This window comes from Acomys russatus, chromosome 4 (genome assembly GCF_903995435.1).
Source record: "Acomys russatus chromosome 4, mAcoRus1.1, whole genome shotgun sequence".
Taxonomy (NCBI): Eukaryota; Metazoa; Chordata; class Mammalia; order Rodentia; family Muridae; genus Acomys; species Acomys russatus.
The window spans coordinates 54702437-54727996 of NC_067140.1; the positions used below are offsets into that span (position 1 = coordinate 54702437).

Genomic DNA, 25560 nt, shown 5'->3' on the forward strand with positions numbered 1-25560 from the left:
TCAAAGGTGGGGTGTCCTCTATGACTCTATACCATATATATGGCATATATATAATTTATATATACATATATATTCAGTTTGACTTTTAATTATGTGTTTATATGTGGCCATGTGCACATGAGTGTGGGTACCTGTGGAGGTTAGAGACTTCGGATCCCTCTGAACCTGGAATCATAGGCACTTGTCAGCTGTCCAATGTGGGTCCTAGGAACCAAACGCAGGTCCTCAGGAAGAGCAGCAAGCACTTTTTTTAAAAAGATGTATTTATTTATTATGTATACATTATTCTGCCTGCATGTACACCTGCAGGCCAGAAGAGGGCACCAGATCTCATTATACATGGTTGTGAGCCACCATGTGGTTGCTGGGAATTGAACTCAGGACCTTCAGAAGAGCAGCCAGTGCTCTTAACCTCTAAGCCAAATCTCCAGGCCAAGCAGCAAGCATTCTATTTCCCCCAATTTTTAAAAAAAAAAAAATTTAGATTTTAATTTGTTTACTAAATATTTTTACATATACATTTATATTATTACACATAAATACAATAAACTACCTACAACAAGATTAATACCCATCTCTTCATTGCTTCATGAGCCATCTCTCCAGCCTCTAAACTGTCATCTAATTTTTTGTTTTGAGACAGGATCTGTCATTGAACCTGGAGCTCGTGAATTCATTTACTAGTGGCTGACCAGGTAAGGCCCTGGCATCTTCCTGTTGCTGCCCCCCAGAGAGTTGCCTCTAGTCTTGGCCTTTTGAATGGGTCCTAAAGATCCACACTCGGGTGTAGGGTGGAGGTGGGGTGGGTGTAGGGTGGAGGGGGGGGGGGGGGGTGGGAGTGGAGTAGAGAGATGACTCAGTGGTTAAAAGCACTGTTTGTTCTTCCAGAGGGTCGACGTTCAGTTCCCAGTACCTACGTGGCCGCTCACAACTGTCTGTAACTCCAGTTCCAGGGTATCTGACACACTCACACAGATAGATATACACGCAGGCAAAACCAGCACTTGGGAGGCAGAGGCAGGCAGATCTCTGTGAATTCGAGGCCAGCCTGGTCTACAAAGCAAGTCCAGAACAGCCAGGGCTGTTACACAGAGAAACCCTGTCTGGAAAAACCAAAATAAATAAATAAATCTTAAAAAAATAAAAATTACCCACACTTGGAGGCAAGTGGTGGTGGTTGGTGGTGCACATCTTTAATCCTAGCACTAGGAAGGCACAGGTAGGCAGAACTCTGTGAGTTCAAGGCCACCCTGATCTACAGAGTGAGTTCCAGGGTAGCTAAGGCTACACAGAGAAACTTTGTCTCAAAAAACCAAACCCAAACACAAAGAGCCACACCTAGGACTTTATAGTTGGTGGGTCTCTCCTTCGCCTCCACTCCTACCTTTGTCAACTGCGGGTTGAACCTGAGGCCTCAATGCCTGCTTGGAATGTGTTCTACCACCAAGTAACATCTCCAGTCTTTTCCTTTTATGACAGGGTCTTGAACTCTTCCGATAGCCCAGGCTAGCCTTGAACTTTGAACCTCCTTCCTCAGTCTCCCGAGCAGCTGAGATCATGGGCTTGTGCTACCATGATCCACGGAGGTTAAGAGGAAGCCAAGCTTCAGCTTGCCAGGGGGGGATGGGTTGGGCACAGAAAGGCAGGAGGCTTATCTCTGCCACAGAGGCTGCCACAGCTGGGTTCCAGAAGAGGCAGGGCCAGGGCCTGTGGCACATCCCCTTCAATGCTTCCAGGAAGTAGAGCCAGGGATCGGAAGGTTGAGGTGCTATCACTGTCAAGGTTATTCGGCTGGTGGAGGTCAGAGGCCTTGGACCAGGCTGACCCCTCCATTGTCCCTCTGCCCCGTGGGCTTCTGTGACCCTGCTACTGTGCAGCCAGACTGCTCTTCCCAACTCCAAGAAGGGAAAGGCAGGGACAAGAGCCCCCAACAGCTCTATGAAAACGTGGGGTGGCAGGGACACACCTTAGAAAAATAAAGAACAAATTTGCTTTAAATGGTTTTATTAAAAATTGTACCAGCTGGTGGGGGAGAGGGTATTTACACATGTATACGATGCAAAGAACAAGAACAACAACAAAAAACAAGTATTATGTACAGGTTAAAAAAAAAAATGGTCCCCCTTCCTCTCCTTAAGGCAGAATGCCCAAACCCAGGCCAACTAAACTGGGGGGTGCATGAAGTGCTACATCTCACTGGGTCTCACCTGTCAGTCCCTGTGGACCCAGAGATGGGGTGGGCCATCCAACGCCTGTAGAGAGAGGGGCACTGTAAGCCTGGGACCACATACCTCATAGCACCTTGGCCAAAGCTAGGCATATGTGGAAGAGGCCAGCTTTATTCTGTTATTCCCTCAAGCCTCTGTCCCCCTGGCCTACAGGCCACTTTAAATGCCTGTGGGTCCACCCTGTCCTACCAGGGTATCAGGCCAGGATTGCCTGCCTCCAAAGGTCCTTATCTTCACAGAGCCACCAGGGGGATGGCGGCCACAGTACTGATTCCCCAAAGTCCTGCAGAGGCACGAACACTGATGTCTTTTGCTACTCCACGCACCTGTACTCCATTCCCTGTCACATTCCCCAGAAGGGAAAGCATTTGTCAGAGTACTATTCTCCTCACTGACCAGGGCGGTCACAGTGACTTCACTGCTTAGTTCCTGGAAAGCTTGGGGCAGACAGGGGCCCTGGCTAGACTGTCCCCAACACCCACTCCCCGACACGCTCAGGCTTTGGGCTTGGGTTTCGTGGCTGGGGCAGCAAGGCAGGCCAGCTGGGCTTCTCTAGGCCCTGGAAACAAACTCTGCCACATAGCTCTGGACATGGCCCCATCCCCTGGGGCCTTAGGGAGGTCACTGGGAGGTGATCTTTTTCCACCTCTGATTGAGCAAGACAAGGCCACTGGGGACAGCTGAACGGCACTGCCAGACTTTGAAACAGAGAGCCAACAGGGCCAGGAGGAGTGCACACCACCCCGGCCTCCCAGGGGGGGAGTCAGTGACTGGACTTGGGGGATGTTCCCCTTCTGGATCTGTTCGCTGGCTTTTAGAAATGCCTCCTGGGGATTGTGAATTAGGAGAGCAGTTTGGCCCCCTGAATATGGGCCTTCTGTCCCTCTACGGCATTTCCACACTGAGTTTTCCAGGCCCTCTCCCACCACCATCCTCAGCGCACCACAAAAGCCCACTGCCTTCAGCTGGTTACAGGTCACCACATAGGTCAGACTTTCCCTCCCCTAAATCTCCACTCCTCACTAGAGACAGCCAGGCTCCTGGAGCTGGGGGAGGCTACAGGGTGGAGCTGTCCTGGGGCTGGACTGGGAGACCAAAGCCAATCCACCAAGCACAGATCACTGGCCAATTAAAGCAAGCAGCCAGGGGAACCACTAGCCTCCTGGAGTTTCCAGCTACCTCCTAGAGCTGGTGGTGGGTGGGTGGGAGCATTTTTTCTGTATATTTGACAGTCTTGGGGATCCATCCAAGGGTCTCTGGGCTGCTGGGCAAGCATTCCTACCATTGAGTTTCAACTCCAGCCTGGATTCAGGTTGGAGGAAGATAAAAGAGGCTTTAAATTTCACCTTGGCTTGTCCAAGACTGTGAGTTTGGTCCTGGCTTGGCCCGAAGTGGAGACAGTGCATCCTGACCAGCATCTACCCGGCCCCAGGCTCAATGTTCAGGTCAAACTCTGGGCTCAGTTGTCAGGACAGGCCAATAGGGCACCCAGCCTGCACCTGGCAAGGTCTCTGAGGCTGACAGCTGTGCCTTAGCACAGATGGAAGTCTGCTAAGCCGTGTTGAAGACTAATGTACAATATTCTGTATGGGAGGGGCACACGTGTATCACTGAGCACATGTTACCAACACATACCAAAAGCCTGCCTTCATAGTCTTGATCCAGGAAAGGGGAAGAGCACATATGTCCCCCATACATCTAAACTGCATGGGGGAGATGTGGGGAGGCTGGGCTTCACAATGCTAGTGTGCCCTGGAACCAGTCTTCATAGTCATTAGTTGGGCCCCCCCTCCATGCAAACAGGAACCCACTTTCTTAGCAGACAAACCAAGATATACACCCTGAGAAAAATGATTGTGGCCACGGGGACATACTATCTCCAGGATGTCAGCGCAGGAAAGCACAAAGGCTCATACACATGCTTTGAGGTCCTCCTCGGGACTGCTGAGAGCACACACAGTACCTCTGTGCAAATTAGGGAAGACACTGCCTCCTCGGAACAGATCCAGCCTCATGTCAGGATGGACAGCCTAGAGAGCAGATCACAGGCTGGACCTCTGTGGGTAGCCTTGTGCAGTGGGAACCTGCCCAACTGTACACCCATGAGATCAGTTGCCCTTCTATGGAACTGAAGACCATGCCCCTCCCCCACAGAAACGGGAGTCACTGGGCTTGCTCAATTTGAGTCTGAGTTCCTCCTTCAGATTTCTTGGAATAACCCTGGGGTCTTCTTTGCTTGGGGAGGCCATCTTTTCTTTGAGCCTTGCCTCATCTTCATTTTAGCACCAATGTCTTTCCATACATATATATATATATAATTACGATTTAATTGCCAGGTGTCAAGTTAGGGGACACCCAACGACTAAGATCGGTTGCTTCTCTCCCTGAGTACTGCAGCAGGGAGAGGAGGAAGAAGTTCCGAGGCAGTTGAGATCCTGCAAGGTTCTAGAACTCTCCTTTCTGGCCTCACTGAAAACTAAAAGGAAATATGGACCCAGCTCTTCCAGCTCCATATTCTAAACATTGTCTGTCACTTCAAAAGTCACTTTTCAGCTGGCAAAGCCACTGCTGTAGCTTCTTCCTGTGTCCCATTAGGTACCGAAAAGGACCAGGGAGAAGGGAGAAGAGGTACACATTTCCCAGGAGCCCCTGGGGCTGACTTGTCAGTGAGGGTGGCTGCTTTGTTCCACGCCCCCAGCAAACCCACCCAGTCTCAAAGGGCTGAGGCCGAGATGGGTGCCGTCCAATCCAGTCCAGTCGCTGGCAGGGTCTTTTGAAAATAGAGCTGACAAAGGCACAGGCTGCTTGCTGGGTACAACACAATGGGTGACTGGCCTCCTGGCTCACACAGGGTTGACATCCAGGCAGCAAAGGTGGCAGTAGTTTGCACCTTGGGACCAATCAAAGGGTTTCCATGTGGGACCAAGTCATACTTGAGGCCTATCAAGCTTGATTGATTTTGTGGCACCTTTGAGGGGTTCTTGGAGAAGTCCAACCCTCCCTGAGGTCTCCTGGAGGTGACAGGGTCTGGGTAGGAATCCCTGAGCCCGTGTGGTGGGCACTGGCTGTGCCAAGTGGGAACCCAGACGTACAGCTGGCTAGCCGAGACGTTGCTATGCTTAGCCAGGAGGGCTCCCAGCCAAGGTTCTGGTGGGTTAAAGCCATGTTTCCATCAGGCATGAGGGAAGGTTGACACGTTTGGTGGTACTGGGAGTCTAATCTGACTTAACCAACTCCAGTAGAAAAGGCCCCCTCCACTTCCTGGAGAGCTTTACCAACGGGTCATCTTCAGAGCCTTGGGAACTCCACCAGCAGACACGGCTGCCTCTCCTTCAACAGTGTTTGACAAAAGTCCCCATTCCCAGCGGAGGTTCCGAACAGGGAAAGAAGATCCCACTGAGGCATGTTATATGTACACACAGAAAGAAAATGAAAAGTAGTAAAACTGGACAAGACAGTATCTGTCCTCCCAGATGTCTGTCCAGTTCTAGACTGAATTCCTGTTGCTCCATCCAGCAAGGGCAGCCCAGCCTCACCAGGGACCCACCCCTTCCCTGTTTTCTTCTCTGTTCAAGGCCAGGTTTTGCAGGAAGAGGAAGACCTGCCACCAAGCACGGTCTCGGTTCTGCTGGTGCTGTAAGGGAAAGAGACGACCGTTAGATGCCAGGCACCGGCTCAGACCACGGGCTCCTTGCTGGTCTCCATACAGGCTCCCAATGCCAGATCTCTGGCTGGCACCATCGTGCCATCCAGCAAACTGGGGAGACAGGGGACAAAACTCCAGAGACAACTCCAGTTTGGGCCTTAAAAACATGCCAGGCTGGGCTGCGTGGACTGTGTGCACAGGAGGACCAGACTTTCTCCCCTGCTCGAAGGATTTTTCCAGAGTTTACCCAAGTACTGCTTTTAATCAGATTGACTCCTGAGCACCCCCCCACCCCCAAGCCTTAGCTGCTTGAACAACAATCTTGCTTGAGCGAGAAAGACAAGAAGTCCCTCCCTCTCCCCCATTCCAAAGGAACACAGAGAACAACAAGAGAGGAAAGGGGGGGACGGCGAGGGGGAGCCTCCATCTGCAAGTGATTTGACACTGTGAAGGTCAAAGGGTTAATCTTCAATTTAAACCACACTGCTGAGGCAGCAAAAATCTGATTTCATCCAGTACACACACACACACACACACACACACACACACACACACACACACACGCTTGTATGAGAGAGCCCGCCCTCTCCCCCTTCAGCACCCCCAGCTCTGGGCTGCCCTTTTTATAGCTGCTTTTGACAGTAAGCCATAAATAATCCCTCTTGGAGCGCTTTCCTACTGACTGGAGCCAATTAAACGTTAAGCAAGAACACACTTGAAAACAAAACAAAAACAAAGAACGCACACCAGCCCTGGAGGTTATCCCAGGTCCTACTGTCAGGCTGGGAAGCCAGAGGGCAAAGTTCAGAGGTCAGAAGCACAAAAGTTTCTGGCTGGTGTCCTGTCTATACAGGTAGCATTTCCCAGAGGCCAGTGGAGGCCTGAAGGGGACAAGGGAATACTGGAAGAGGCGGGTCTTTGTCCTCTCCTAGTCTGGCAGGGGAGGACAGGCGCGGGGGGGGGGGGGGGGGGGGTAGGGGGCGGGGGCGGGAGCTCTCCATAGGGTTCTTAGTGGACAGCGGAATTAAAAACCTAGTGTGCAGAGAGGAGGCCAGCACAGGCTGGATCTGGATTCCTTCAGTGGCCGAATCAGCAAGCAACTTGATGTGAGGTGTCCAGGGGAAAGGGGGGCCCTCCCTCAGGCAGTCTTTAACCATCAGCCCCGACCAGGCAACTTTAGTAAGACAAGCAGGTTGTACGCCCAGGTTTCTTGGACTCTTGAAACTCTTGAAGCTCCATCCAGCCCCAAGTTCCCCGCTTGGCCGCCCCCTCCTCCCGGAGACCAAGCAGGCTGTGGGTCCACTCCCCAACTGCCTTCAGCCACAAAGAGAAATACAGTGTCTACAGTGTCCAACCGAGGTTGACACAGACTACCCCACGTCCACGGCAATGGTGGAAGGGAGTGTGGGAACTGGCGAGTAAGTTGGAGACATGGAGAGGGTTAAGGGAAGTGGGGTGTGCCACAGAGAAGCCTGGCAGAGGCGTTGGGGAGACTGATGGCTTCCTCGTGTTTTGTAAACAAAGATGAGTAAAAAGAGGAAACACACCCGGCTTAACAAAATCTGGTTCCAGTAGAGCGGCATGAACTTCAGCTGCAGAGCTAGAGACTCCGGCTGCTGGTGCGCTGCAGCAGCTGGGAGCACTCCCGCCACCATCCCTCCCCACCTGCTGCCCACAACAGGTGCAAAGGTCATGAGTGCAACAGGAGACCCCAGGAAAAGACAGGTCCCTCCCGGAGAGGCCAGTCTGCTCGCATTGTCAATCTCCTCAGGTACCTGTTTGAAAAAAACCAGAGTGACAATAACAACTCTGATTTGCAACAAGAATAGAAACAGACTGTGGTGGTTCCATACTGAGCGCTTGCTCTACATTCCTGCTTCCTGAGGTGTGGGCCCCAGGACAGCAGCCTCAGCATCATGGTGGGGGCCGGCAGCTGGGGGGGCGGGGAGAGGGGAGCCGGGGAAAGGCAGGAGGTGGGAAGCAGCGCTGTTGCCCACTAAAAATGCAAACATGCTGAACCATAATGTGCGGGTTTTTTCAACAAGATCACCGAGAATTTTGAGGTTCAGGGTGCAGTATGGGATAAAAAGTATTCTTCTAGTTATGATAAAAACCCATCACCTCTCCAAGCTCTATGAAATGAATTTGTATTATCACGCCCATCACTGATGAGATAACTGAAGATCACCAAGTCATCATTCTTTGTGCCAGAAAAGACCTGCCAACCTCCCTTTACATCGTCACTTCAAAGTAACTTAACCACCAAGGGAGAAGCTCATAATGCCACAACACAAAGCCTGCACCAATCCCATCTCCGTATGCCTTGGTTTCTTCCAAATTCTACTAATGGAAGTCATTTGCTACAGAGGAAACTTCCTGGGCCTGTAGGTCCTTTGGGCAACAACCTTACCCCATCTTTTGGCCAGAGTTTAGAATCAGAAAGCCATCTTCGAGCTGGGGAGCGGTCAGACCGGATGGCTGAAGGCTTGCAAGGGGAGGGGGCAAGCACGAGGGCAGATGGTGGCACACACAGGCCAGCCTTTGATTTAAAAAGCCAGTGCCATGTCTCTGAGTGAGGTTTCGGGGCTCATGACTTAGAAAAAAAAAAAAGCACTAAGGGAGATCTGAGGAAGAACCTCAGATCAGGAACCAGAGAGCCTTGCTTTAGGTTGGACCTGTCACTAACCTGTTTGTAAGGAAAACACTGGTGTTCTATCAGATGTATGACTCCTAGACCCAACTGTGTCACAAGACAGAGTGTTTGGGGTTCCACCCATGCCAACAGGGTCAGAATGTCCAGGGAAGGGGCCCAGGAATTTACATACTGAACAAACTCCATGAGTAACAGTTTAAAAGTGAGAAGAGGCAGACAGGCCAGATAGCCCAGTGGTTAGGAGTGTGTACTGCTCTTGCAAAGGTCGCAAGTTTGGTTCCCAGCACCCACATTAAGTGGCTCACAAGCACCTGGAACTCCAGCTCCCGGGGATCTGATACTCTGGTCTCCAAGGACATCTGCACCCACACGAATATAACCGCACATAGACATAAACACACGCATACAATTAAAAATAGTGAAAATAAGTTGTTTTTTTTTTTTTAATCAGAAGGGGGATGGAAATGTAGCTCACTGGTAGATCACTTGCCTAGCACACATGGAGGCACTGGATTCAGTCTCCAGGGCTGCAAAAACGAATAAAGGGAGGAAGGAAGATCTGAAGGAAAATGTATATTTAAATAATAAAAACGATACATATTCATTGTAGAAACACCATAAAACAGAAGAAACTGCAGACAAGAATATAAAAGCCACTTGAGATCTTACAGCCTACAAGAAAACACTTCCTAATCTGACACCTTCTTCAGTGCCTTTTAACCTCTTTCCACTAAACCAGTGTCTTACCCTGGTGGCTGAGCCAGAGGTAGACCCTGCCCAGGTGCCTCTGCAGCAGCCAGGCTTTTGGAAACCACTGAGGTACTTTCCAACCCCAAGGAGTTTGTAACCACAATTGCCTTCAGGAGGACAGCATAGTGCCGAGGACTGAGTCCTGACAGCCATCCCAGCGGTGCTTGGGCAGGCCTGGGCATTGGCTAGGGAGGGCTGGGAGCCGATCCCTGGACCCTGAGCATTCCCAGGCCATAAACCAAACCTGGAATATGGCACTTCATTCTCTCCCACACACCCCAAAAATAGAGAGCAAGCCCCCAAGCACCAAGAATCAAAGAATCCCTGACTACAAGGAGCAACAAGAAACAAAATATCTCTCCACTTCAAACAAAAGAGACTGATGAGAAAAGAAAGAAAAAGGACTTGAGAGGAGGCTGGAGAGAGAAAATGTGGAGGAAGGAAATCAGCCTCTACCAAACAGGATGAAGGATACAAAGACAGCTAAGCAGCAGAGAGAACTGGTCCCTCCAGAGGCGGGAGAAGGAAGGGGGAACCAGGAAAGAGTCTGCCAGCTCAGGCACCTGGCCTGGCACCCAGCATACAATCTGCCATTACTGAGGGCAAAGCCCTGGAACAGGGCCCAGCTCTTCCAGACAAGCTGGGAGCTCCCCGAAACCACAGGGGAGTGACCCAAAATGAGAGACTGGGGACAGGGGATGAAACACCCTAAAGCCCTCCCACTCACAATTCTTTAGACTCACGAGTGGAAGGAAAGAACAGGAAATGATCAAGGGGGCTGGCTACATGATTCAAAGGAGAAAGGTGCTTGACGCCAAGCCTTATGATCTGAGTTCGAGTCCCAGAATCCACAGGGCATGGCAGCAACATGCTCTCAGGAGGCAGAGGCAAGTAGATCTTTGTGAGCCTGGCTCACACAGCAAGTTCCAGGCCAGTCAGCACTACATAGTGAGACCCTGTCTCAAAAAATAAATAAATAAAACAAAACCCCGAATCCATAGAGTGGAAGAGAAGACGCCTAAAGGTTGTTCACTGTATACATATGCCCCACCACCCTAAGCAAAAAAACCAAATGTTTAAACAAGAAAGCTAAGAGAACACAAGTAACCTCAGAGCCCAACCTGGGTTACCACCCACACCCACACCCCACTCTCCCTATCCCCCCATCCCTCCCACCCACCCCCATCCCCCACCCCCGTTCCCTGCTATGGTCAGGGGAAGGACAAACACTGCGTTTAAATGTTTAAGTGTTTAAATGCCCTGTGAACAAGGCACTACAATGGAATGTTTGGCCACTCGTCCTGTGTTGTGGGGAGGCTGGAAGACACACTGTGGGTTCTCAACCTGTATGCACGGGACTGACTATGGACACGTCAGACCTGCAAGGTCACCCACTGATCTAAGGCCAGGAATGCCTGAAGTCTGCCCAGGTGAAGAGATGTCCTTTACGTGACAGATTCAGCCTCTTGTCTGGAAGAGGCCCCATAGTAAAAAGAGAAAGAGAGCGGGAGGGGGAAGGAGCGAGAAAAGAGAGCTCTGTCTGGCTGGCTGTGGTATCTGACACAGCTAGATTACACAAGTCAAACTGCGTTTGGTCCCACAGGACCTCTGCAGTAAGCACAAAGCCTGCCCCCGGCCCTCCCTGGAGAAGAATCGCCCCTTTGCCTCTCTCTGTTGATTCAACTCCTGCCCTCTGGGAGCTTCATGTGTCACCTGTGTTCCAGAAGCTCCTGCTCAGCTAAGTCACCCAAAGAGTCAGGAGAAGAGCTTTTCAAACCTAACCCTTGAAAAGCAAATGTACCGAACAGCAATTTGTACCATCTCAGACCTGATGCGTTCATATCTCTTCACTGGGTCCTAGGACAGGCAGGCATTACCAACCGTGTTTTACAGGTGGGGAAAGCAAGGTCTCAGAAGAAAACAAAAAACAAACAACATCCTAAGCAAGTTTGATGAGTACTCAAATCCCTGACTTCTGAACCCCAAGCTGTTCTTTCTTTCTTTCTTTCTTTTTTTAAAGGGAAGGAGGGAGGAAGAGGGGGAAGGAGGGAGGGAGGAAGGGAGGGAGGGAGGGAGGAGGCCTGGAGAGGTTAATAGCACTTGTTGTTTTGAAGAGGACCTGGATTCAATTCCCAGCACCTACCTGGTGGCTTATAACCAGCCCCAGGGGATTTGATGCGCTCTTTTGGCCTCTGAGGGCAGCAGGGAACGCACAAACATGGTACACAGACAAACCCACAGGCAAAACACCCATGCAAGTTGATGCAATAAACCTATTTATTTATTTACAGTGCTGGGGATCAAACCTAGGGCCTTTGGCATGCTAGGCAAGAGCTCTACCTCTGAGCTGCCTCTCCAATGCGACAAACCTTTTCTTCCCTTAATATATTGTAGTGTCAGCCAGGCATAGTGGCACACACCTTTAGTCCCAGCACTCAGGAGGCAGAGGCAGGCAGATCACTGAGTTCAGGGCCAGCTTGGTCTACAGAGCAAATTCCAGGACAGCCAGGGCTACACTGGGGAACCCTGTCTTAGGAAAAGAAAAACTGCAGTATTTACTTACATTATGCAAATAGTATTACCTTTGCTAAGAGAACCATTACCAAACTGCTCCCCTAATGTACTTAAAGACATTGTTTCCAGATCATTAACTATTCAGAAAGGATGATGAGGACCAGAAAAAAGGAAAACCTTTCAGAGGAAGAGCTAACTGAAGACCAAACAGAACTAAAGACTGGTCTGAAATTAGGGCCGCAGACCATGTTTTGAAACCACCCTCATTTACTTCAAAGTGCAGAATTGCACAGTCTACGTCACCAAGGGATCTGCACAATGTCCCTTCTCATTCTCCTGCCCTGGAAAACCACCCAGGCCAAGGATGCAGGGAAAAACCTGCGGCCGAGAGCAGGGACAAATGATAAGACAACCTTAAAAAAATTCCAGCTGCAGAACTCGGAGAGAAGTTATTGCTCAAGCCATGGAGGGTCTGTTGGAACCCAGAGAGCTAAGAGTTGTAATGGGGCACAAAGACGGCTCAGCTACCACCTGGTCCTCACTTATTTTACAATCTACACAGGACTAAGTGCTCTAGGAGTCAGGTTGGTCAGGGTGATAAATGACAGCTCCATCATATCCTTGCCTTCTGGCATGCGTTTGCCAAGAAACAGGGAGGGTGAGGCAGAAATATGATCTTAGAATCAACCCGATCTTCACAACTGCGAGTCCAGCCACTTCCAGAGTAACTTAGGCATGTTGGTTTGCTTCTGGGAGCCTGTCTTCTACAAAATAGGAACAAAGGGTCTGGAAGAGCAAGGCCACTCTGCCAATTACCTGATTCCTCTGCTAACTATCCACTGGCCCCTGGGCCTGGTGTACAGCCATGAGCAGCTTGGACACATTCATTCAGCTCACAGGCCTGCCACTCCTGCCCAGACACATGCAGTCCTTGGGACAGGCCAGCCTTCCTATGTTGAGTAGCCAGAGGCAGTTGAGCTCAGGTTTCAAGACTTTCAAGCTAACTTGGGGTCTGACACCCAGGGGGTCATCCAGGGACCCAGTGTGCTCCTGCCCAGACACCCTATGATTGGCAACACAGCAAAATGGAAAAGGAAAGGCATACTCCTTGCCAAGGGCTTTCTCAGCACAGGCAACAGTACTAACAGGATGTGACAACTGCCAAAGGAAAGCCCATCTCTTCTCCAAGGGAGAAAGGGCATCCTAGAGCAGCCACTTCTTGGCTGGAGGTGGCAGGGTTTCCTCGGACACAACTGCAAAGTCACTGGATCTGGTCACTGGGGGTCGGGGTGGGGGTAGAGGTCAAGTGGCTAGGCAGGACAGTGCTGTGGAACACTACCCATGTCCCTACCTCCATAGCCAGGAAGTAGAAACTACTGACCGCCCCCTTACCCAGTTCCCTCAGGGTGCCTCAGTTTCCCTCTATCTAAGACCAGTTCCCTGAGACCACTGGGCAAGTTCTGAAGAGCTCTACAAGGAAGTGTCTTTGTTAAAGAGGAAGGAGAGGGAAGGAGGGAGTGAGTGAGGGAGGGAGGGAGGGAGAAAGGAGAGCAAAAGGGGGTTGCAATACAGAATGAATCCCCAGGCTCACTCTCAACTTGGGGCCTTTGCAGCTGGCTGTTCTTTTTCTCTTTGGGGTCAGTCTGCTGGACAGGACAAGGCAGACTGGGTAAGGATAAAGGCTGGAACCCTCCTCTCAGCACACAGGCAGACTGTTCTTGCTTTGGTCATGGAATGTGCCCTCTTGGCTTGCCAGGCATGGATCAAAAGGCAACCAGGCACTTTTTCTTACTCTTCTTTGTGCTCCCTCTAATCCTGTCTTCCCGCCCTTGAAAACACACCAGAGCTAACCCCCATCCCTATGGGCCTGCCTTGGTGGGTAGAGAGAGATGAAGTGCCCGGAACTTGAAGGCCTTCTCTCTTGGAAGAACAGTCAGGTGCAGAGTGTGTGGGGAACTCGGCCTCCAGTCTGCCACGCTGATGACTCAGAAGCTAAATATAGCGAGTGATATAAACAGAGCCAGCCACAGAGCAAACACAGGGCCCCCAAGCCCCACAAAGGCTCTCACGAAGGAACGCTGAGCTTCCAGAGACCCCTCCCCCAACCCTACCACCCCCACCCTCACCCCAGAACTGTCCTGTGTAGACCTCCTACTCCTGGGACAGGACAGAAGATAGCTCCTAGGAGTGCTTCTTGCTCTGGGACAATTCTCTGGGGCCCCTGCACAGGGCTGTTCTCTCTAGAGCTGGAGTGGCCTCATTAGACACGGTCCCTGCTCCAGAAAAGCACTCACCAACACGGAGAGCAGAGCGTCCTAAGGATCAGGAGGAAGCAGTCGGGGACTCCCAGAACAAAGGATCCAGGATGCTGGGCAGAGAAGTTGCTAGGTGATGAACTATGCAAACATTAATCTGGGTACAGCTTCCGAAAGATCTCCCCGAGAACGGCCAAGTCAGATCCAAGCAAAAGGCCAAATTCATCATGTATGGGGTGCACACACCAGGCAAGCGGCCTACCACTGCTCTACATCCTTGTTTCCTCTTTGAGACAGGGTCTTCTTATTAAGTTGCCCAGGTGGTCCTTGAACTTACGACCCTCCTGCCTTGCTCCAGGCTTGCTAGTAACATGTGTTCAACTGCCCAAGCTACCATGCTTTCTTGTCTTTGTTTTCTGTAGGCCCTGGGCATCAAAGCGATGGCCTCCAGGATGCTAGGCAAGTGTCTAATGCCCACCTGAGCTACAAGCCCAGGCCAATAGTACTTTGTATCACAGTTTCCAAAGGCCCTGCGCAGCAACCCTGCAAGGTTAGCGCTGGACCCTGAGGTCTGAGTGTGACTAAAATCATTTGCTCACAAATACAGCTTGTGTAAGAGGCAGGAAAGAAAATTCTTCCCAGATCTGCTGCTCTCAAGGCCACCAACCTCCCTTTTTTTTTTTTTTGGTTTTTCTTTTGTTTTTTCCATTTTGTTTTTTGAGATAGGGTTTCTCCATGAAGCGTTGGCTGTCCTAGATTCACTCTGTAGACCAGGCTGGCCTCGAACTCACAGAGATCCACCTGCCTCTGCCTCCCGAGTGCTGGGATCAAAGGCGTGTGCCGCCACACCAGGTTTAGAGGGAACTTTTTACTTCCACTCACTTCACCTCCAACTTTCTCACTGCTTTAGGAACCTGAGGAACCAGCAGTGAACAGTACCTGACTGAGTTCTGCCTATAAATATTTGCCTGTGAAGTCGAAGGCGTCGCCCTGGACCAGACACTTGGGGAGCCAGGTTAGTAGTCCACCTAGCCACACTCCTGGGGGAAACACGGTGAGATAACAAATGGCCTGGGGGGGGGGGGTGGATAAGAAATGTGGCCAACGTCAACTAACACCCAGAGCAGTTTGAAACCTGATGCCCCCCCACCCGTGGGGGGCGCAGGGGGCACAACTGATATACCCAATCTGCCAGCATGCCATCCTACATCTTTGTTATACCCCACATCTTGCTGTGCAGGAGAATAAGAATAAGAATAAGAATAAGAATAAGAATAAGAATAAGAATAAGAATAAGAATAAGAATAAGAAGAAGAAGAAGAAGAAGAAGAAGAAGAAGAAGAAGAAGAAGAAGAAGAAACAACAACAAGGGAACTGGAGGTGGAGCTTGCCTAGCATACAGGAAGCCCTGGGCTCGATCCCCAGCACCACATAGATTGAACATCATGGTGCACATCTGCAATCTCCGAACTTAAGAAGTGACTCAGAAGTTAAAGGCCACCCTCAGCCACACAGCCTGGGCAGAGACTCTGTCTAAACAACAACAACAACAGCAACAACTGAGGTCTGTTACAAGGCTAAAAGGCAGCCAACACGCTCATCCTCTCGTGCAATTCTCTTCCCCACCTCTTGGGGGCGCTCTGGATGAGCTGCTAGCACCTTAGGTAGAACTGACAGCAATAAGCAGCCCTAAACTGGAAGAACCAATATATCAGCCAGTGAAGAGCAGGGAGACCTCAGGACAGAGTCTTCTTCTGAACCGAGGAGGTCCAGCTGTGAGGAGGCCTCCAACCTGGTCCCCCAGCATGTCAGAGCTCAGTAATGGACAGCGGACTATGCTGGGAAGCAGCTCTGAGAGAGGCCAGGGTATCGCAAATGAGGAAAGAATGCCTTCCAGATGTGCTCTGGATGAAGCCAGAGACTACAGCCTCGGTAGCTTCCCATCCTCCTCAGTATGAGGACCAGATGCGCTGAACTGGACTGAGCCATGGACCTGTACAACCCAAGTGGTTTAAATGGGCAGAAAGGAGGCCAAGAGACTGATACGAATCAGAAGAGGAGCCACACGTGGACTGGAGGGGACTCACTAAGCCAAGTTTGTACAATATACTCATAGAAGGAATGGGGACTGTGGCTGGGCCACAGCGATTAGCCTTATAACAAAGCACGGGGGCCACCCTCTTTCTAATCTCTTTTTTTTTAAAGATTTATTTATTTATTATTTATACAGTATTCTGCCTGTATATGAGCTAATAAGCCAGAAGAAGGCACCAGATATCATTTTAGATGGTTATGAGCCACTATGTGGTTGCTGGGAATTGAACTCAGGACCTCTAGAAGAGCAGTCAGTGCTCTTAACCTCTGAGCCATCTCTCCAGCCCCTCTTTCTAATCTCTTAAGAGCTGGTAAAACCCATCAGAAATAGCTGTGGCCCCAAATGTCTCTCAGCCTCCCTGACAAAGAGCACTGGTACACCAATAGCCCTCTGTCTGTTCTCAGAAAACTCAAGGTCACTTCCTCTCCCCACTGCTGCAGGCAATGGTGTGTCTGTCAAGTCTGTCAAGTCAAGGTTACTACTGTTCTAACTTTTCTGGTCATCTGAAGTTGCCCATGTAATGCCAAGTTGTGACCAGCCCTGACAGTTACTTGTTCTGTGATGTATACACACACTCCTGCACATCTGCATGCTCTCTCTCTCTCTCTCTCTCTCTCTCTCTCTCTCTCTCCTCTCTCTCTCTCTCTCTCAACCTCTCTCCTCTCTCTCTCTCTCTCTCTCTCTCTCTCTCTCTCTCTCTCTCTCTCTTTCTCCTGGTATAGGAACACAGTCCCATAGGTAAAGACCATGTTCATCCCCTTGTGTTGTGGCTTTGCCAGGTAGTATCTGTGCCAGCAAGGATCCAGCCCCAGGCTCCACCCCTGCCTCGGCAGCCATCCAGAAAGCCAGCCTGCCCGGAAAGGGTTAAGCACCTGGGGGCCCAGCACAGACTGTGGCTGCGCTGTCAAGCAGGACAGCCTCCCATCCATGGCACAACGGGCTCCAGCACGAGCCTGCCAGCCGCCGCCTTTGTTGATGGACTCTGCCACATGCTCGACTGACACGCGATGCTCCGCCCTGGCGGGGCTGGTGCCAGGCTGCCGGCCAAGCACCAGGCAGAGCGCCCCGCCGCCGGCCGTGGGTCGGGGAGACTCTGAGGTACAATCTCTAGAGTCCGGTGCCTGGGTTCCTAGACACAGACGGTGAGGAGGGGCTCCCCAGCTGGGAAGTGTCAGGTTTCAACCGGTTCTACCACTTTCCCCGACTCAGGCCCCATCTCAGGACTGATTACCGGTTTCCCACTGTTCCTCGGCCAGGCACACCCCCAACTGCTCAGTTTCACTGCAGCGTTCTGCGAGAGGCAAGTCCCCAACTTGGGGTCTGGAGAGTTCGTCAGACCAGACTGCAGGAAGCTATCCCTTGGGCAGAGAGGGATCACAACATCTTCCACCTCTTGTGAAGCCGAGGGCGTAGCTGGAGCGCTCCAGAGGACTAGAGAGTATTCCGCTAAGTGTGCCTATTCAGTCTATGCTAACCCAGGGGTTACCGACCAGAGGACAAAAGCAGGCCCTAGCTTCGCAGCCCCACTCCCCAACGCTCATGCCTACTTGTTGCATATGAAGCCGATGGAACTGGTCTGCAATGCACTGAAGCTTTCTGGCGATCTGTAGCTCCGCTCGATGTTGCCACTGTCCTTCAGGGGGCTGCTCCCCAAGGGGGGAGCCTGCAGGGAAACTGGCAGGGAGAGGAAGCCTGTAGCCGGCATTGCCTGCAAAGACAGAGGAGCCACATCTCAGCATTTTCTACCCCTAGCCTTTCTTCTCCATGTCAGCCCTTTCTGGCCAAGACCTGGTAAATCTCAGAATAGAAGGAAGAGGAAACTGCCTGCCTTTACCAGGGCATTCTGCCAAACCTGGACAGCTGCCCATGAATATAAAAGTTGGTACAAGGGCTGAGGGTGTAGTTTAAAAGTGGCTGAATATTTAGCACACTCAAAGGTTTGAGTTCAATCACACACACACACACACACACACACACACACACACACACAGACACAGGCTGGAAAACAGTAAAGAATATAGACCCTGCCTTCTCCTCGGCACTCCTCTCTCAGTATCATGCAGAGTGCAGTGTGCTAATGTGTATGATGAACATGCCAATTTTCTCTGATTTATCAAGCCATCCTAGACCTCACTGCATTACTCAGGTGGCGGCAGGTTGAAGCTCTGCTCTGGGAAAGCTCTCCAGAGTTTCTGGGTTGAGCAAGGCAGACAGAGAAAAGCAAAACAAACAAAGCCCCCAAAGTGTCTTCATTTTTCTAGTACAGTTAGGGAAAACTGGGCTCAGCAGTCTCAGAGTAGTAGCAGCAGCAGCAGCAGCAGCAGCAGCAGCAGCAGCAGCCTAAGAGCTAGAGAGAAAACTCCTGAGGCCCACAGAGAAGCCAAGTCGGCCCACAGAGTGCTGGCAACAGAACGGCCGCTGGGGGCGCCCGCCACCTCCCTCATCCAGCTTCTCAGACTCCCGCCAGAACTGCTTTTCCAGAAGTGCCCTATGGGCAGTTCCCTCCGAGATTACGTGCTGCGGCTCCGGCTCCTCAGTCTGCTCCCGCAGACACAGCAGGATGACCTCTGAGCCTTTACCCTCCCTCCGCAGGCCAGTGTGCTAAAAGAAGAAAACAGACCAAGTGTCTAATCCTGCCCTTTTGCCAGAGGAGGGCATATTTCTCATAAAACAAACCATTTAAGCCCACAATTGAAGGGGTCTTGTCTGATTTAGTCTTGGAAACAGCCCCTCTGCTGGCACCGCGCCCAGATAGGCCCAACCCTCTTTCTGCAGTTCCCCTTCCAAGCACAGAAAGTCCCAATGGCAACTCGAAGCCACCTTCTGTCTTCAGGAACCTTCCGTATAAGAAGTGGCTGGGCTTTTCTCCCGAGTGTGTTAACAGTAACATGGGGTTTAAAATTCCCTTCCACTCCATAAAGGCCCAAAGGGCAGAGCCCCTGAAAAGACATAGGATGTGAAAGGAGACTGCAAGGGCTCAAGGCTCCCTCCAGGAAGAACAGAAAGAGCAATGCAATTTGCCCTTTTGGGGGCCCAAGCACAGGTGAAGGAGGATGAAAGTTGGCGAATCAATAGGCCAGGCTGTTCACTTTGAGGAAGGCAACAGTAAAAGAGCAGGTTTGGGAAGGGAAAGTCCCCTCTTTCCCCCCAGTCTCTAAAGCTAAGAGCACTCACCGTAAAAGAGTCTTTGGGGTTCCTCTGTCACCCCACAAGGCAGCATAACACCCTGGCTTGGGGAAGCTGGGCTGAGGGTCTGAGTGGCCTTGTCTTCTTGGCTTATGGGGCCGGAGCCCAGGACCACAGCAGTGGGTGAGAGGGAAGAGCTGAAGACGGCTGAGGGGGCAATCCAATTGGCTCTGGGCAAACAGGTCAGCGGAGAGCAAGCTCCCAGGCTGTGTCCCTGGCTCCCCATCCTCCGGCTGGAAGACGTCATCTTCCAGCTCCTCCACACATTGAGGTGGCTCCATCTCTCCTGTCAGAGAACAACGGAGGCATCTGGGATGCTGTCCTCCTGAGGCCAGACCTAGGATTCCCTCCCCTTCTTCATTCTCACTCTTCTTCTTTGAGGGAGCCAAGCCAACTTCTGACGATACACACAACCCTGGCAATAAAACACTGCCAAGGGTGACATTCTCCCCCAAAGTGTTCGTGGACTGCCTCGATAATCAGAGCCCCTCCACACCACTTCCCTGCACCCATCAGAGCCACCCTTCCCTCCCACCTCCTCTGACCTAGGCAGTTCACAATGTTTGACACTGAGGATTAGGAGCAATAGCAGGGGTAGGCAGGATCAGGTGCAACTACATGGGGGTACCTGGTTAAACATAAGCAAGACTAGCCTCAGTAAGTGACTGTGGAGGCACAGAAGGGGACAGTTCCTAACTGTACACAGTGCTTACAACATACATATGTACACACACACACTTGCACACCCACATGCACACCCACACACACACACACACACCTGCCCTAAGGAGGAACCTCCAAGCTCTCATCTAACTGCGAGCTGAGCTTTAGCAGCAAAAACAAAAGCCAGCAATTGTAGTGTAGCCAGGTTCCCTCCTAATGTGCTAAGCCCCACCCTACTGCACATCTCCACCCCCTCCTTGCACAACACAACAAACAGGCTCGGTGGTGTGGCGGCAAGAGTGTCCTGGAACAGAGGACCTGAGCTAGCCAGTCCAGCTGCCGGGCTCAGCTCTCTTCCAGCGGAGCAGTGCTGTCTGGCCACCACCGGTCAATCGTGAGGGTTGAATCAGCCTCCGCAAAGCGGCCGGCTAATTCTACTCCGTGACTTCAAATTCTCATCCACTCAGGCTCCCATTCCTGCCAGAGCCGAACCTGAGATAGGTGCACCATGCCTCACAGAAGGAAGTGAAAGTCAGCCCTTTTGCTGTGCTTGCCCGCTCGAGCTCTCGTGCGCTCGCTCTCTCTCTCTCTCTCTCTCTCTCTCTCTCTCTCTCTCTCTCTCTCTCTCTCTCTCTCTCTCTCTCTCTCTCTGCCTACCCTGTGGGGTGTTTCTTAGTGCTAAGTTCCTCTCGCTCTACCTGATGGCTCATGAAAATCTGCACTTGGAGTCACCGGGCAGCTTGAACTTCCAAGCTGTCTCCACCTCAGTTGGGGCCCCTGGAGCAACCAGAAACATCAGCAAGCACCTGAATGGTTAAGGCAACGCAAAGACAAACTCTGCAATGGTCAGACTCCGCTGGAGATTCCTGGGAGTTCGGACCCCACCGTCTTGCCTTTGAAAGACAAGACAAGCGGTTTGTGGGTTTAAGTCTTTAAAGAAATCTCGGTTAAATTTCAAAAAACCTTCCTTTCCCTAATGCAAGCTTTGTGATGTTCTTGCTTCAACCTTATTTCTACCCCCTCCCATCCCTGAGCTATATCTGTGGTCTTGTCTCTGCCTTCCTCCCTGGAGATGCCATGCCTGCTAAGGTGGCAGCGCAGACATCTTTGGATATTGTTCCAATAAGTAAAGGGGGAACTCCAGCTTATCAGCCATAGAAAATAAAGATCCCAGATAAAGGACCAAGAGCTGTCACCTTGCAGGGCTTCTCCAGTCCTTCAACCTCGTCTCTGGCAATGTTGGCAATCTCAACCAAAGTAGGGACCCTCCAGGGCCAATCACAAGCGGGAGTCATTGTCTTAGCGTTTCTTTTGAAGCCTATCACTCCCCTCCCCCTTCCAGCAAAGCCCCAAAGTTCAACCCCCCCGCCTAGACTGGACAGTGGGGGAGGTGCAGCCAGAGGGTGTGGCTCTGAAAACGCAGAGACACCCCCCCTCCCACTCTGCACGGGAGCTGCAGGTGGCTCTCAAGTTGGTTTGTGAGCCTCGGAGGGGCTCTGGGCAAAATCAAATGTAAACTTGGGAAGAGTTGGAGACCCTCATATTCCCTGAGCTGAAGTAGTAATGTCCAGAGACTGGTAGGACGAGGGCACTTCCTGAGAGCAGAGCCAGAGAGTGCTTTATTCCTAGCAAAGGGCTTAAAGTCCGCTGGAGCCACCCCAGAACCGCGACGCTCCAACTGGGATGCTCGATTTAAACTCCTCCTCTTCTTAGGAGACTGTACTAGCCCAAAACCATGAACCTCGATAGTAGCTAAGATCTCATAATCCGCGCGCCCGCGCGCGTACACACACGCACGCGCGCGCGCGTACACACACACACACACCTGGATGACTCCAGGACAGAGTCTCAGCCTCCGAGTCGTGATGCCAGGGCTCTGCACCAGGGTCCAGGGTGACGAACACTCGGGGGGCTTGGCGCCCACACTCGATTGGGAAGGAGGGGGCAAACTCCAGCTGTTAAGAAGAGGAGCCTTCAAACTCCGCAGGGAGACAAAATGCACCACAACTCACGGCCCCACCCCACATTCAGACCCGGAGGCCAGAACGCTGAGGGAGCTTGGCAGTGCACCCCAAGATCACTTGCCCACCTACTCTTAACTCCAAATTTCCCGAAAGCCTCTCTTGGAGCAGTAACCCCAAATGTGTTCTCTGCACTCCGTTCCCACATCCCAGCACCCCCATTCCTCATGGTCACCCCAAATGCTCTCAATCCAAACCCTTCCCCCGGCCCCCCACGCGTCGTGCGACTCCGCTCTCCACTTCCCCGTGGAGGTACGATCCAACTCTGCCTGGCCCCCAGCCGCCCCGGCGCTCACCGGGCTACGGTGGGAGGCAGTGGCGCGGGCTGGGGCAGCGGCTACTGCGGGAGCAAGCTGGCGCGGGAGGAGGCCACGGCGCACCGCGCGGTATTGTTTCCAAAATACGCCCGCTCCGGGCATCCCGCAAACAGCTGATGAGGCTCCGCCCCTCTCGCGTCACTCCAACCACTGACCAATGGCAAGTGGAGCTCCAAGTCTCAAGCTGGGCAGCTGCCAGGGACAGTCACCAATGTACTAACCTTCCCTTGGAAACACTATAAGGGGCCGAGCGCATTTCTGACCTCCGCCAGAAGCGTAATTGGAGCGTTCTATGGGGGGTGGGGGTGGGGGGAGGATTCAGTTCCCAACGCAGGCCCCAGAAGCACCAGAGAGTCCCTGGGTTCTCCACTAGGTGGGGGGACAGGGCGCCTAAGTGACTTTTGTCTACTTGGAAATGGGCTGAATTATTGCAGGGCTTCCAGCAAGCCTGCCCAGGAAGAGGCTGGGAGCCTTCAGCCGCGGTTTGCAACGTGTAACGAAACAAAACAAAACAAAACAAAACAAAAAAACCGAGTTGCCAGTCCCTAGTGAAAATAAACCTCCCTCTTGTCTTTTGGGCGGGTCCTAGGAAAGTTAGAGGAAAACACGTGTAGTTGTTTCTATAACCAAATGACATTCGATCCAGCAAGTGCAAAGTAAACCCAGTCCTCTCTTCTAGGCTGGGCAAGAACTCTAGCAAAAAAAAAAAAAAAAAAAAAAAAAGACTGGCAGAGGAAGGATCATAGGGTCAGCTTGGGCAGCCAACACCCTGTTTTTGGCAGCATCGGAAGGCCGTTCTTGGGCTGCTGGAAAAACAAACCGCAGCACATGTACTATGGTCAATCTCAGAATGGCTGCACATTTCTTGAACACCTACTATGTGCCAGGAACTGAACTAAGTGCCAGACTTCCAGTGCCTTATCTCAGTGAGCTTATACTCACCTGCGAATAATGGAGAGCAGCCGCGAATGGTGTTCATTTTAGGGGTAAAATGCAAAGGTGTTTTTTTGTTTTGGTTTGGTTTTTTTGTTTGTTTTTTGAGTCAGGCCTTGAAGAATAGGGAACTTTTCAATAAGTAAAACCAAATAAAACAGGCCTGGCCCAGAGAGGGCAGGGGAACTAGAATAAAGTACCCAGCTCAAGGGCAGGCCCCTCCACCAAACGCTCTGTCATCCTCACCCTGATTTAGGATGTGTAAATGCGGGCAGGTAGGGTCAGGTCAGAATGCAGAGATGGCCCTGGAACACCAGGACTAGGAATCTGGCTTTTATTTGCTTTGTTTGGTTTGGTTTTTCGAGACAGGGTTTCTCTTGTAGTCCAGGCTATCCTAGACTCACTTTGTAGACCAGGCTGGCCTCGAGTCCTGGGATTAAAGGCGTGCGCCACAACATCCGGCTTGGGCTTGGAATGTATGCCTTTTCGAAGATGTCAAGTTCCCCTGTAACTGGAGTTACAGATAGGTGTGAGCTGCTATGTGGGTGCTGGGAATCGAACCGAGGTCCTCTGGAAGAGCAGTCAGTGCTCTTAACTACTGAGCCATCTCTCTCTCTCCAGCCAGCCCCAAGGAATCTGTAGTTTATAGAGGGCTGGTGATTGATTAAATAATTGGATTGAGCTAATGGCGACAAAGCTACAATATATAAATGCAGGTTTATTGGAAGTGGCACAAGAGGAGGAGGGGAAGAGAAAGCTTGTGCTGGGGATGGGGGGGGGGGAGGGAAGGAGAAGGGGCAGGGAGGCAGGAAAACTGCAAGGGCAGAGGTGGCAAAAAAAGGGACAGTGAAACCAAAATGTCTGGTTTATATAGTGAGTCTCTGGGAGAGGGGAAGCCCCGCCCCTAGGTACCACACCCCTTGGCATGCTGGTCAATCCCTGCAGCATGACCTAACACTGGCAGCAAAGATTTTACAGAAGACGAAATTTGGAGAACGCAGGGAGGGGCAGAGAGCAGAAATCAGAAAGCAACCAGTCCCCGCCATAGCCTGGATGAGCTGCGACAGAGGCATGGCCAACCAGAGGAGCTAGCTACCTACCAGTCTGCTCTAAGATACATGCTGGGGGGATCCAGGGCTCCCAAAGACACACTTAAGTGTCTGCAGCCATTTTTTTTAAAAATTAATTTATTTATTTACTTCGGTTTCTTTCTGGGTTGTTTTGTTTGTTTGTTTGTTTGTTTGTTGGGTTTTTTGTTGTTGTTGGTTTTGTTTTTTGGTTTTGTTTTGTTTCTTTTTTGTTTTTGGGTTTTTGGTTTTTTTTGTTTTGTTTTGTTTTGTTTTGCTTTTTAAAAGATGTATTTGTTTTTACTTTATTTGTGTGGGTGTTTTGCCTGCATGTATGTTTGTGTACCATGTGCCTGGTGCCTAAAGAGATTATAAGAGGGGGTAGAATCCCCTGAAACCGAGGTTAAAGATGGATGTGAGCCACCGTGTGGATACTGGAAACCAAACCTTGGTCCTCTGCAAGAGCAACAAGAGCTCTTAACTACTGAGCCTCTTTTAGCCACCCTCCCCAGCTTTTTTCCTTCTGTGATAGCTCCTTGTGTGTAGTAGGGTGACCTTAAACTCTCAATGGAGCCAAAGATGGCCCACCTGATCTTCCTGCCTCCAGCTTCCCAAAGCTGGGATTGCAGGCATGCTCCACCATGCCAGGCTTCTTGGAACTTTTACTATCTATTATTTCCTTTGTTCCCTCACAATGCATCTGAAAGAAGTAAAGAACGAAGCAGGCATACAGAAAATATTAATCCCAGAGGACAGAGATGACAAGGAACGACAGAAGGGTCCAGTAAGATTGGCCAGTAATCCAGTCCTGCCAGGAGCTGACAGATGTCCAACAAGAGATGCTGATTCCAAAAGGAGGTACATTATTTTACCAGGAGGTTTAGCCAAGTGAGAGTGTCAGAGGGTCAGAGTGACCTTGGACCCATGCCACATATGGGGAGATGAAGGACCAGTGGCTCAGCAAAGCATGAGGAACCCACCACGGCTTCCGGTGCACAGAGCCCCTCCCCCTTCTTCATTTCATTGTCATCACTGATGGTCTACTTGGGCCTGTGCCTCGGACTGGCTTAAGTGCATCTCTTGGGGTCTGTTTTAGTCGCTGTTCTGTTCCTGTGAAGAGACACCATGATCAAGGCAACCAGTAAGAGAAAGCATTTCATTGGCTGGCTTACAGTTTTAGAGGCTTAGTCCACTGTCATGATGGTGGAAAGTTGTCAGCCAGTACTACAAAA

At 51.2% G+C, this 25560-nt stretch overlaps 1 protein-coding gene across 1 annotated transcript; it reads right to left on the bottom strand.

Annotated features, from left to right (window-relative positions):
• Window positions 1-5618: 5618 nt before the first annotated feature.
• Bmf (Bcl2 modifying factor) lies at window positions 5619-22452 on the bottom strand. Its single transcript, XM_051144373.1, is given in 6 exon segments — window positions 5619-5862; window positions 17689-17849; window positions 19316-19424; window positions 19426-19613; window positions 21816-21945; window positions 22308-22452. Coding segments are annotated over 6 exon segments (813 nt in total). The 5' UTR covers window positions 22431-22452; the 3' UTR covers window positions 5619-5760.
• Between the last annotated feature and the right edge of the window lie 3108 nt (window positions 22453-25560).